Genomic DNA, 14,040 nt, shown 5'->3' with positions numbered 1-14,040 from the left:
CAGAATGTTTTAACTCAGGAAGAGTTCACAGATCAATCTCTGGTGGAATAACCTGGTTTCTAATCACAGCGTTCATGCATCTCTGCATGCTCTCCTCCAGTCTGTCACGGTGCTGTCCGTGACGTTAGGCCGCTCTTGGAGCAGCTCGGTATTGTTCGATGGCTTGTGACCATCCATCTTCCTCTTGATGCTTGAGATACTGATTTAAGGAACATTTGGAGTGGTCTCTTGATTTTGTCCGGAGCTGTATACGTGTGTGCAAAGTCTCAACAAAGATTACTGAGCTGTAACAGTTTTTGTTCTATTGTCACAGAAACAAAATCTTGAACAGAAGACGTAAACGACCGACTTTAATTGGGTTTCATTTGATTCTTGAAGACGTGTTTTAAAAGTTAAAATCCTGTTTCATCACAAAGCAGCTCAATTAGATTTCTACAGTTGTTTTTTTTACGCCTGATGCAAAGTATAAAATCCGTAGTTTCACCTTCGGCTGATTATTTGTTCAGTTGTTTGTGTTTTAAGTGTGTGTGTTTTAAAAAAGAAACAAACAGAAATCCAAAATTATTTAAAGAGGAAATCAAAAAACACTTCCTGAACTTCAGTTGTAGTCAAGTCTGATGGAGCACACAGCGGCCTATTTTCTGTTTTTAAAAATGAAACATTCAATAAACTTTATTTGGGAAATGAAAATAACAGTTAAAGGTCTTGATGGGTTTTAAAACTCGAATCAGCTGCCAGTTTGTTTATAGAGTGAGTTATTGAAGCCTGTTCAAGTGATTCAGAAGTGCTTCTGTGTTTTGAGGTCCAAACATCTTTAAAGATGAAACATTTTTTTCGTTTCATTTATGTTCCTCTTTTATTCCTCGCTTCTAAAAAGACGTTTGTAGCTTCTAAAGCTTGATACACACAAAAGTGTATAAACAAATGAAACCCAGCCAAAACTTTGAAGCTTTAATATCAAGAAAAAGGCAAAGAAAATAACTTTTAATAACGTGCCTCTGGTTTTGTGTCAGAATTAAAAGACAGTGTTCCTGAGGAGCATCAAACTTTGGTAAGGGCATTACAATAGTATAGGAGTGATGGAGCAAAAGCACAGATGACTTTATCCCAGTGTTTATGTATTAAGGAAAGGCCAATAAAATAAATAAAAATCTGTAAAATCAGTTGTCATGTCTGAAGATCCTTCGGTGTGCAGCATAACTTAAAGATAACTGTTTTGTAATTAGATTTGCATCACTTTTTAGAGGCAGGTTGTTTGGATTGCAGATAAACTCCCGCACACTCTCCAACTTGCAGAAAACACATCTATTTGCTTGCAACGTTTCGGTTCTCGACCATCATCGGGCAAACAGTTTGTGAACAGGGGCTGGCCAACTTATGTAGGGAGTGGCTGCATGTTTGATCACAATAAGTAAACTAATAAACAAATTAATAAATCACCAACATCAGCCTCCTGACTGCAAACATAATGTTAAAGACACGTTCCATAACAAATGATCAATTCAAAAATTCAATTTAAAGGAAACAATTAAGGTGCCAAAGAGCTATATTCCAACCACATGACAGTAAGTCATGAAACCGGAATAGTTCATTAATAATTTAATTGTTACAATAGTATAGTTATTTAGAATTAGTCATCCTAGTTAGAGCTGGTTATCAATCAGGATTTCTCAATTCGATTGGATTCTGATTCCCAAGGTCCCGATTTGATTAGATTTCCGATTCAATACCGATTTGGTTCGGGGTATTTCAGTTACAATATCAATGCATTATTTGTTTACAATAACAATTGACCCCAAGGATGTTACATCATGTACTTTTTATTTAACATGACAAACACACAGCAGCAACACAATATTAACAATTTTATGAATTAGACAGCTGATTAACTTTTTTCCCAGTTCAGATTTTTAGTCGGTACATCTGGCTCTAGGTTTTGATTAAATAAACTGGGGTTCAACTTGCGTGAGATTTGGCCACGAGATCTCATAGCGCGAAGAACAAAACCACATGAGACTCAGAGTTATGGGGAAAGGCACACTGTATAACAACATGCCGAAAATACACTCGAGAGTAACATAAACATCAGTGCAAAAATCAGTATTTCAGGGGGATGCGCTGAGTGGTGCTGCGTTCAGGAGCGCTCAGAAACGTGAGTGATCAGACACGTTTTAACACATATTTTTAAAGATCGATCTCGGGATTTATTAATTGATACTGGGTCATTCAAATGAGAATCGATTCGAAACGAAAACCCAGCCCTAATCCTAGGAAAGAAAAAAGCCCCCAAAATGTTGACGTTTTTTCCCTCTCCTTCGCACCTGTCCTGTGAAACAGATGTGAAGTTATTCTCGAAGTAGTTTCGATTTATAGATGAAATGTAAAAAGCAGCTGTAGCCCGTCTGAGGGCTTGTTTGCACTTTTCACTGCCTCTTGCGAAACAACAAGTTTTATAGCGGCGCTTCCTCTTAGATCCATCGTCCATCTTGCCTGATACTTCCTGTTCTGCCAGTGAGGCCTCTTAGTTTTCAGTATTTCTTCATGTGCTTGTTCAGGTTACTCTTGAGGTTGTTGATCAGCTGCAGATGAAGGCTTCTGCATTACAAGCGGTACGACCTGGATGAGTGTTTGAAGGCTTAAGGAGTCTCTGAGTTGAGCCTCGGCCTGATTACCTCATTTGCGACCTTAAATACCCTTTAATACTCACAGTTTAGCTGAAACTGGGTGCTCGAAGAGTACCATGTTCCTTTTGTGAAATCATGATTCTGCAGAGTATTGAAAGTGGACTGAGGATTTAGAGCTGCAAGGCTTTCTGACCCCCCGCTGTGTGCGGAGCTGTTTAATCGAACTTGACACAGTTATTCCTGGTGCAGTGCATTCAGGTCGGTGAGAATAATCAGATCAAACTGGAGAGTGGACCAATCGTTTGCTCTCTTTTCTGGCTTTTCTGGTTTTAATTTAATTGTTTTGGAAAGGTTCCAGACAAATCCTAAAGTTATTCTTCATAAATATATGAAATCTAACTACATGCTAATATGTGCAGCATGAAGCAGTTCTAATTTGCCCAAAACAACATTCAGAGCCAAATAGCTAAATTGAAAGAAGAGCCTGCAGCGTTAAGAAAGGACAATCAACTTCTCTTAGACAAACCCAGACGGTGTGACACCTCGTCTCTCCACTAGAGGGCGCTCTTCCACCATAGATGAGCGCTATTGTGTCCGTCTAGTCGAGATGCTCTGATTCTCCCTCTCACTTTAAAAAAAAAAAGAAGGAGAGCTCCACTGTTGGAGAGACAAAGAAGAGATTCTCATCACGTCACCATTGCAGCTGCTCCGACAGACGGAGCTCCGCTGCAATAAAACAGAGACTGAGATAAAAAACGGCAGGCGGGGATGGATGTGATGGAGGCCTTTGAACAGTGCATCACAGAAAAATATGTCGTGCTTTGTGCACAAGAAGGTTTGCTAAGGTGAAACGTCAAGTTATTTATGTTTAAGCACCACTTTTAATATGAGAGTATTCATCAATCGTCAGAAACCATTGCTTTGGAGTGAGCTTTCATTATATCAGTACTGGTGTCTTTCTGCAGATTTGCCAAGTCAACCCTCTAACTGCTTTATTTCTTTCACTGTGTAGATGATTAATCAGTGTATTGATGAGGAAACAAATCTAAATATCCCTGCTTCCAGCCTCTTAAATGAGATAATTTGGTTTTTTTTCCTGTTAATAATTATTTAAATTGAATATCCCAGGATGTGACTGCTGGTCAGATAAAGCAGTCATATTTCATTTGGCTCTGTGAAACTGTGATCAGGATTTAGAACTTTTATCGGGACTGTTTATACACCGAACATTTAATTTATTTATAATAAATCAATTAGTAAAATAATTGTTGGTTGTAGTTCTGTGGTGATGCTTCTTAAAGGGGCCGTATCTTTTGAATGGTTATTCTCATATATTCATGGGTTTCACGTTTTTGGGTGTTTATTGTTCACAGTGAAAAAGTGAAAACTGCATAATTCTGTGTTTTTCCAGAATTACATTTTTAAAAAGGTCGCCTCTGAAACGGGGCCGTTCAGAACAGCTGCAGGTTTCTACGTAGAACATTGCGGTCGCTGAAATCGACCAATCCTCATTCACCGTCATTCACCTCAGGCTGCCTTCATGCACTAGCTTGTAGTCAAGTTAGCCGAACCACCAACAGCATTAGCATCAGTCAGTGTCCTGACCTGCGAGTAAGATAAGCCTGCAATATTTCAACTTATCATTCCGGTACCTCCTGCTGAATCTGGCTCGTACATAGAAGTTTGGAGTGACAGTGCGGCCAGCTAGCTAAGGCTACAGAGTTAACCGTTGCTATGGACGCAACTCTCACTGTGAGTGTAACTGACTATGTTAGATGGAAATGTAATCATTTATGTGTGCGATCCCACGAGGGGAAGGGGCTACGCAGTCACTCCAAATACTCTCTGCCAATCGTGGCAACCTTTGTAAGTCGGTCTGTTCTTCATAGCGATGGTCTGATAGCAGACCTTGGAATGCTGTAATTAACCAGTCAGAATCAGTTTTAAATTGATCAACAATTGACAACCCAATATTTGCTTTATCACTTGCACACGTCATCATTTGTTGTTGAAGAAACCAAGATGTGATGGCCACATATTTAGTGTAAAAATACGGAAAGCTCACTATCGGACAAATTAGGTATTTTAGACAGTTTCTACATTACCTCAAAAAGAAGGTGTGTTTTGTACCTCTGTTCTAAAACTGCCAACATGACCAGTGATATGATGTATATGTCTTCTTCAAGCTAAGAGCTGAGAGTGTGATGACGAGAGATTTTAAAATGCTGAACGTGTGGTTGAGTTCCTCTTTCCTCTTCTCATCAGGAGTGATTGTGATCAGAGTATCTCTCAGATAATCCAGATAACTGTTTATTCACAGTCACACAGATTTACTGCAAGGTTTGTCATGTGAAATGTGTATCTGAACATGCGTAATACACAGTGCACTTGTTGGCCCTGATGGCTTTATTTATAAATCTGTATCCTTGAGAGTAACCTCTTCTCCCCTGTGTCCATGTGTGTGTCTGTTTGTGTGTATGTGTGTGTCTCCAGTCTGTAGAAGTTGCCTAGTGAAGTATCTGGAGGAAAACAACACGTGCCCCACGTGTAGGATTGTTATTCATCAGAGCCATCCACTGCAGTATATCGGGTGAGTGAGAGAGCTGCAGATCACACACTTACAGACACACACCTATGCGTGCACATGCGCGCACACACACACACACACACACACTGTTGTTTTGTCAGAGCTCCATCAGTGTGCAGGGAGCTGCTCGCTGCCTCTGGGAGCATCAGCCGAGCTCTGACAGTAAAGAATAAACTCTCCAGGAACAAAGTGCTGCCAGCCTTTGTGCTTTTTATTTCTGCTCTTCTGGAGGAGACAGAAGTCCCGAATGTCTGCTGAGGGTGGTCTGTGTTTTTATGGGATAGACACATGGCTCATTGATAAATGCGACTCAGGACATCATTAGTTCGTTTAGTTTTCCAAGAAACTTCCAATTAATTAGTCTCAGTTCTGTATCATAACTTAACATACCAGTAAAAGGAAAAATGCAATTCTGACTTCCTGCTAAAACCGAGGTTGTTATTGTTGATCAATAAAGAAAGACACATCAGCATGTCATTAAGTGGTATCCTTCTGTGTTGCTCCATGTGAGCCTGTGAAGGCCTCCACTGATTTATCATTGCACTTATATAAAGCTGTCAGAGTTAAAATGGACAGCAGTGCATGAGAACCAGAAGCCCCTTTTACACTGCCAGTTCACGGGATTATTACGCCTCTGTTAGGTTCCACCTCTGAGCCGGCACCGGAGGTAGTAACAGAGGCGAAACAGAGGTGAAACGGTGTCTGTGTAAACAGCCCAGCCGGCAGGGCGGAACAGCGGCGTGTGTATGTGAAGCGCACACTGTTTGTTTACACCTCACGTATGTTTTGCTTCGGCGACGCCGCAACGCTTTGTAAAAACACACACTGGGGTGGCTTTTTAATTCATACAAATATCAAAGTTAACACAATTAACTATCAAGTAGCGAGTTAACATATAGAACGAGAGACACAGCATTCAGCGAATTGAAAATCACAGTTTGCCCCCCGGCGAGTGCACAGAGTGGCTCCTATGAAGATGCACTGGGGGGAATTGGTGGAAGAAGCAGAAGGATCGAGAAAGGTGGAACTGGGGAATACTGGATGACTGGTGAAGGTGGGCGGTCTGGAGGCGTTGCACAGGTGGAAATCCCTCCGAAGAAGCCTAGCATGGACATAATTGATAGATGAGAGCAGGGGTTCCCAACCTTTTTGACTACGGACCAAATAGTATCAACAATATTTTTGACGGGCCTGGGGGATGCACGTGTAGTTTATCAGAGTCATCATGCCGCGCGGGGAGGAGACAGACTGTGTGTATTTCTGCACACAGTTAAAGTATAAACTTCGTCTCCACAGGCTGTCACATGCCCATATGCTGTGTAGTTCATATATGTCACTGATAAACACAGAGCTGTAGAGGGGCATCAGGCTTCATGATCAAAGTTTCATGGGATGCGAAGCCAGGGTTGCCAGGTCTGCACTTTTTCCAGCTGAATTAGGCGACTTTTGAAGTGTCTTTAGAAGCACGAGGCCCTGTGCTGTTGCACACTTCACACAGACCGTTCGACGGTTCTGACTCCTCGTATGTTTGTAATGTCACAGACACCAGTTGGGTTTCATGGCCCGGCACTGAACAACCTACGGCCCGGTAACCCCTGGATTAGAGGACTGCACCGCAAAAAGAACAAAACAAACACACTGGAACCTGAGGATCATAACAAGCACATTCATAAAGTTTTTTCACATATATTCGGCAGCCTCAGAAGCAAACATTATATTAGATAAACTAAGCACACTCATGATAGAGTTTGACACAAAGCATGACTCTTATTATTATTAGCACAGTATTTTTTAAGAACTGAATTTTAAAAATGACAATAAAATTGCCCTCCTCTTCCAAATAATGAACCACTTACAGAGAAAAACTTCCTGTAACCATGAATCTCATGGAGTGATTTTCTTGTCAGGTAAAGACTGCTTGTTTAAGGAAGTTCACTTTGCCAGACTGCATCCTTTGTTGTTCCTCCTCCCCTCGGAGCGCTCGTGCATTAATGGCTGATTAATGCGACGCACAAACTTAATGTGTCCCAGCAATTTAGTCATTACCGTCTAAACTGCGCTGTCTGCACACTCATTGTTTTAGAGGAAAGGCTCCATTTCAAACACATTAGCTCCTCACACAGCAGCTGCTTGCTGCCTCATTGTTTGCAGGAAATTGGAGTTGATGGGAAACAACACAAGTAATTTGAAGGGAAAACACCCAACAGATGACAGATAAACTCGTCTGCCCATCAGGGAGATTGATCAAAGTTGATGTTTGAGATTGAACTTGAAATCGCACTCGGACGTCTCCTCACAGCAGAGCTAATCTTGTCTCTCGTACTGAGGAGTCCTTGATGGGTTTAATCCAATTTATTCACATACTTAAAATGGATATAACAATAAAACAACAAAAATAATACTTAGCATTATTCCAAACGCCTGCAAAGCACAGCCTGTACACACGAGTGTGTGCTAGTTACAGTACAGTTGATATAAGCACAGTTAGAGGCCCTGCAGCTACAGTTGGTATGGGAGCTTATCAGTGGAATAAAACCCCACAGATTGGGATTACTTCAGCGTGTAAACATAGAAAATATTGCACACATTAACTGACAGTAAATCCACCATAAGACTTTTAAGTTAATTGAGTTAAGCTAATTGAGACCCACGTCTATTTTATGAAGGACACGATCAATTACCACAATGGCCGCCCATAGAAAATAACCCCTTTTTATGTGGATTTTGCAACATGATGAATATGCAAAGTTTTCATATCAGAACAACACATTTGTTCCTTTGTTTTTCAGCTGAATACAAAGGAACAAAGATTACGTTTGTCCAGTTACAATGTACCTCCAGGTACCTGGTTTAATGCCAGTATAAAACAACAGATGAAGTTGCTTCCACACATGCATTACAGCTAAGTCAATAGTTTAAACAATATGGTTTGAGCTATAAACACTGGCCTTCACAGTCTCAAGGTCTTGATCTTGTTGAACACCTTTCTTCAGACCGTCATCCAAACCCCACATAAGCTGCACAGACTTTCATGTCTATGCTAAGGCTACCACTGAGGTTTCTCATGATTTTAACAGAGAATATTTTTGTCACATTTGTTCAGAACAGATCAGTATAAGTGTTTAAACCTTCAGTCTTGGCTGTGAGAATATAGCACCATGTCTCTCCACTAGGGGTCAGTGTTTTGCTGCTTTTTGGAGCGAGCCCCAGCATCAAGCCGCTAAAGCCTCTCCCAGTGTGCAGCAGGGGAGACGAGCGTTTTTCTTCCATAACACTGCAAACTCTACATGTCACATCTATTTGCTGGCTTCAACAGCTGGTTGTCAAAATGCGCCATCAAGGTGATGGCAGACCTGAGGAGCCCACGCTGTGCACCTGCGTCACTGTCTCACTATTTACCACTCTGACGGAGAATATGCCGTTACACTGGCTTCTGTTAGATGGGGGCATTTGAGTTTTTCAGTCTTGTAGAACATTTTTGTCAGTGTTAATCCCCAGCTCGTGAGGGGAAAGGGACGCAACATAAAACCAGTTGTTGTTGGTAATTTATTAACAAAGAAGGTGTGGATTGTTTTACAAAGGAAGTGAGGCTGAACTGAAAATGGACCTGTGGGTGCTGCTCAAATCAATAAATAATTACAGCTAAAAGAGGACACAAACTAGAGCTAATAACATTAACTCAGAGTAACAATAATGACTGTTAGTATTTAGCAAATGCACAACTAGCTGATAACAGTGAAGGATACACAACGAGAGGCACGTTGGCGAGCGGAACTCAATCAAAAGCTGCTCGCAAAAACGAGCTGGCCAAACTCTCTAAGGGCGAGGCGGTGATTGCTCCTCTCTGATTGGTGCGATGGTCTGGGTTGGTTACCAATCAGCCTTCTCCAACCAGCAGCACAGATGGGCAGGACACACACATACAACTCAACAGCACACACACCAGACACAAACACACGCCCTCCAGAGACACACGGGGAAGCGGCTGTAACAGTCACAGATCTGTAAGTGTAACTACATCAAACAAAGCATCGTCTCTCTGAATCCTGGTGTCACAGGTTACACGTGTCTACAGTTTAAACAAAGAATCATCACTGATTTTCACACTGCTTCATTTCAGTACTTCTGTAGCATTTTAGGAGACAAATGAACACAAGGTACCGTAGCAGAAATGTTATTCCTGCTCTCCTGTCCAGGTAGTTATCTCACAACCCCTCAGGTTAGGACAGTTGAAAAGATCCAAATGAATTCAGTTTATCTTCAACATTTGACATTGTAAGCTTAATCCAAAAGGCAACTGGACTTGGTTGAAGTTCTTGAAGACGTTTCACCGATCATACGAAATGCTCCTTCAGTTCTAAACTGACTGGTGGACGGAGCTAGACATATAAGCCTCTGTCCTGGCTGTCCTTTCAAACTCTCGCACCAGTCGAAGGGTACCCGTCCCAAAATATGAAGCAACATGTCGGTGAAGGTTCTGAGTCATCCAGGGCATGATATTTGTCCATATCATTACAGGCATTTGTTTCCACTTTTTATGTGGAAGTCAAATCAGTGTTGCTTGTAAATGATGAGGAAGGGCAGCAAAACATTCCTCCATGTGTTCCAAACTGCATCAGAAAGCCAAGTTTTGCTGCTTGCAGAGATGTGCCAGCAGTGCCTACATGTACCAGGTTGCATTGCATCCAAGCAGCATTCTGGGCCCCCCTGCGCTGCATTTCTTTGGTTGTGTTGTCTTACCAAATTAAATACAGTGGAATAAACAAAAAAAACACCCTCCTGCTCGTGTAGAGACAAAGAGAACATCTGCAGGCTTTTGATATGCCATATATCTAACTTATAAATCAGTGAGCTTTTAACTCTCATCTACTAACGGGGTAACTAATCAATTTCTCAATGTCTTCTTTTCAGCCATGACAGAACAATGCAAGACATTGTCTACAAATTGGTACCGGGACTACAAGAGGGTGAGTGTCATGTGTCCTCTATCTTTGCTGTGAAAAAGAGCTAAATAATTAACTTCCAGTTATTCTCTGTATGTTTATTCAAATCGCCGCAGCGTCACTTGGAAATAAATGGTATTATTGCCGGCCTTATAGACCTTAGTAAGCAGGTGTCCGTGCACACACACATCATCTCACACTCCACTGAGTTTCAAAGGCCAAGTGACAGCAGTGACCTTGAGAAAAAGACACTGCCATGTCTGATTTTTTCTGCTCTCTCTCCTTCTCTTGTGCAGCGGAGATAAAGAAGCAGAGAGATTTCTATCAGAAGTTGGGGATGGAGGTGCCAGGAGACATTAAAGGAGAGCTTTGCAACATGAAGACTCATCTAGATCAGCGAAACGGTACGATCTTTCCCACGCTCACTTCTGTGTTCTGGTTTTATAAACACTCAAATAATGCCAGTATGTTTCTGGTTTCAGTTTCCAGTGAGGGCAGCACCTGTGTCAATATAAGAACTACCACTTTTTGCTTTAGTTGCTTGATTAATACGACCTTAAGTTAGTACTAAACACACATGGGGGTACAGCATCCCAAAATGGGTGTTTTGTTGACCTTAATAACATGAAATGAGTACAGTTCCTCCAGGAGGCAGTGAGGGATAACTTGGCTGGGGGGATTAATCACACAAATCACCAACACATTTAAAGAAAAAACTCAAAGGGAAAACATCATCTAGATGATGTGTGGTTGAATACAAAGCTGGGATAAAAACACTGTTTCAGGTGAAAAATCAGTGTCCCGCAAATGCCTTTCAGTCGACACAGGAGGACCACCGAGGGGGGCATCTAGTCAAGCTGCCACTAAAGGCTTTGTTACCAGCTTTAGTCAACAATTTCCTCATCTTAGGATCGCAGCTTTCATGCCACCTGATTCCACCCCACAAGAAGACATTGGTTTTCTCCACAGGCAGCTCAGACAATGCTTTGTAGTGGAAGTGGGCGTGCTGTTCACTTCACGTGCAAGCAAAAAACAGCAGACGACCTGGCGGATTTCTGCTGTGTTATAGGCAATTAGATTATCCATAAGGAGTAAAATTGTCTATAATTTTCATCTTTATTGATGTAAACGTTATCGTAATCCCCCATCAAGATGTTTTATGGCTCTAAATGGAGAGTTTCCCTCATCTCTCTTCTGAAAAGGAGATAAATAAAACAGTCCTTTCCGTCCTGTCAGCAGCACAGCTACACAAGTTCAGCAGAATCAGTTTAGCACACGACACAGCTTTGGTTTGAGGGAGGGAACGATGGCAGGTTGGCACCAAGCAGACGACACTGTGGGTCAGCGTGAGTGGCCCCTGCTGGGAGAGGCTCCTGAAAGCATGTGTTTGTAGCTCGGCACAATGATTTGGACAAAGAACCTTTAATGTTTTGTCGCACAACTTCTCAAAAAAGACGTCACTTCGGCTGTGTCAGTGTCTTGTTCTTCTCAGGGGACTATATAAAGGAATCAAACCCCCAACTCATAACTAGTAACATGAGAGGCACGACCACAAGTAACAGCAGCAGCCATTAAGCAGTAGAAATGAAGGCAATTTAGCCAATCAGAATGAGTCCCCGGCCTGCTTGTTGTGCACGACGGCTTTTCAGTCGCAGCCTGCTTCCAAGGCGCTGGTGTAAATGTGTGCCCAGAGGGCTGTCACGCTGGCAGGCCTAATCGCTCGCTTAATCCCCCACTCTCTGATTTTGGTAATTAAGGCTCAAATGGAAGTGGAAGTGCTCTCTGGCTTCCTGGGCCTCGTCGCTTGAAGACTGGTTTGGCTACAGCACACACACAAACACACAAATACGCATACATGTTCCTACTCGCACACTTTTTAAGGATCATTTGCACAGACGTCAACAGAAATAGAAACCCAGTGAATCCTTGGATGCATTTGATCCTCTTTCCTGTTCAGTTTGCCAAAAGACACAAACAAATAAGATGTCTGTAGCCCCGGGAATGGTGATAGAAATACTCTTTGATGTTCGACAAACACTTGAGGAAATCAGTGTAGTTACATTTTATTTCATTGACCAGGAAGTTTTCTCTCTTGGTTCAATGAAGAGTTTTTGTGCATTTGAAGCTTTTTTTCTACCAGCTTTTGACAGATTTCTGTCTGTGAATTGATAACTGTGAGTTTTGTGAATCATGAAAGCAGCTGTCAAGCTCGAGTGCATTTGGGAAAATTAATCAGGTGTCCTGTCCACCTCAAAGCTGGTTCAAAGGGCCAGCTTCCTCCTCTCATCTCCTCTCATCAGCCTACCTTTGCCTTCAGTAATAACTCTGTGCGCTATACTGTTGGCCTGTCATCATAAAAACACGGTAATATGACCCAATGGGGGTGGGATCCGCAGGGTAACTCACGATACGATGCGCCATACCATACGCTATACATGGCCAACGATAACGAGAATATCATATCGATTCTGCAATAACTGATATATTTCAAGACAATCATATAACAATACATCATGATATCTTCTGCCAATTTATTTCCGTTCACGTTACCCTCCTCCATATCATAAGTACCACCGCGAGGAGTTATGAAGTAGTGACGCTATGAGTCAAAATCAGGGAAATCTGTTTAGAGCGCTAAATATTTGTAAATTAAATATCGATATTTGACACCAGAGTCAGGACGACGATATATTTCTGTATCGATATTTTCTTCCACCTACCACCCAATCAGAAATCAATGAATCTTTGGTTTTACCATGCGAGATGGACCAAAGTAGCAGTATTCAAATTTAGTAGTAGAGTACTTTCATTATTTTCAAACATGGTCCAAATTTTTTTTTTACACATTTTGGGGTCTAAATGACCAATGAGCACAAATAGTTTTGAATTGCTCCAGTAGATTGCTTCGGCCAGCAGCCACGAGACCGTCATGGCTGAAACTTAATCCCTGATGGCAAACACAGGCGTTGCTTGTCTACAGCTGCCTCAATGGGTGTTTTATTTCTCCTGTGGTGTGACTTTCAGGCTTTAAAGGGTCGGCTTGGATCCAACACAACATAATGATACAAACTAATTCACTGAACAGCTGCTCCTCTGCTCTGCAGGGAAAAGGGCTTGTTTTTTGTCAATAGAGAGAGTGATTTAGATAAGTGATATATAACAGCTGTTTCTGGTTAAAAGGATCTTGCTCCTTAACATGTCCTTACAGACATTATCCATTTTTCTTAAGTAATAAAATGAGCCTGTTAGTGGCAAAAACAAACACTTTGATTAGGCATCAGCTGTTACAGCCTGTGTTGCAGCTGCTGGCTGAAGCAACCAAGCATCAACAAATTTAAAATGTTTTGTTCTTGTTCGTCATTCAGACCCCCAAATATGTTTTTAAATATAGGGCAGAGGTTTAAAAATACAGGAATTCTCCTTTAAGGTTACTGCTGTGATAAATTATATCATATTTTATTATTTGGCAGGATTCTCATGTTTTATGTAACGACTCTCCCCTGACTCAAGAAACAAGCCTTTCTTTGGACTGAATAATTTGACTCAAGTCTGAAAACAGATGAAAATCAAAGTCCCAAAGGTTTTTACTCGGGTAAAATATCCTTGGTGTTTTGCATGAAAATCTCGGCTTCTGTCGGTGGTTCTTGGAACGGCCATCAAGGCTGATATGATACGAACAGATGCTTTGTAAAACCAGATTAAAGAATGAAGCATTGGCTCTGATTTCTGTCTGAAGTGCAGCTTTATTCAGGAGACGAGCAGTGATCCCTTCTCGATGACATATCCATTCTATGGTCCATTCCAGGAAATGGGAACAATAACAACAATCCTTAGTCCGAGCATGTTTCCAAGTTCAACTGAAGCTAATGTGGTAGCATGCTTTTAA

At 41.6% G+C, this 14,040-nt stretch overlaps 1 protein-coding gene across 1 annotated transcript in view; it reads left to right on the top strand.

Moving 5' to 3' along the window:
- Nucleotides 1–14,040, top strand: part of LOC138598296 (polycomb group RING finger protein 3) — a 68,242-nt gene that overhangs the window by 35,411 nt on the left and 18,791 nt on the right. The window contains exons 4-6 of the mRNA XM_069670054.1: nt 5,118–5,214; nt 10,123–10,178; nt 10,451–10,558. Of these exons, the coding sequence (XP_069526155.1) occupies nt 5,118–5,214; nt 10,123–10,178; nt 10,451–10,558 (261 nt within the window). The remainder of the gene's footprint in view (nt 1–5,117; nt 5,215–10,122; nt 10,179–10,450; nt 10,559–14,040) is intronic.

The sequence above is a fragment of the Semicossyphus pulcher genome, unplaced genomic scaffold, assembly GCF_022749685.1.
Source record: "Semicossyphus pulcher isolate SPU_LCO1_2020_fin unplaced genomic scaffold, fSemPul1.0.p SCAF_2, whole genome shotgun sequence".
Classification (NCBI taxonomy): Eukaryota; Metazoa; Chordata; class Actinopteri; order Labriformes; family Labridae; genus Semicossyphus; species Semicossyphus pulcher.
The sequence above is the reverse complement of the archived record's forward strand: the minus strand, read 5'-3'. Positions and strand labels throughout refer to the sequence as shown.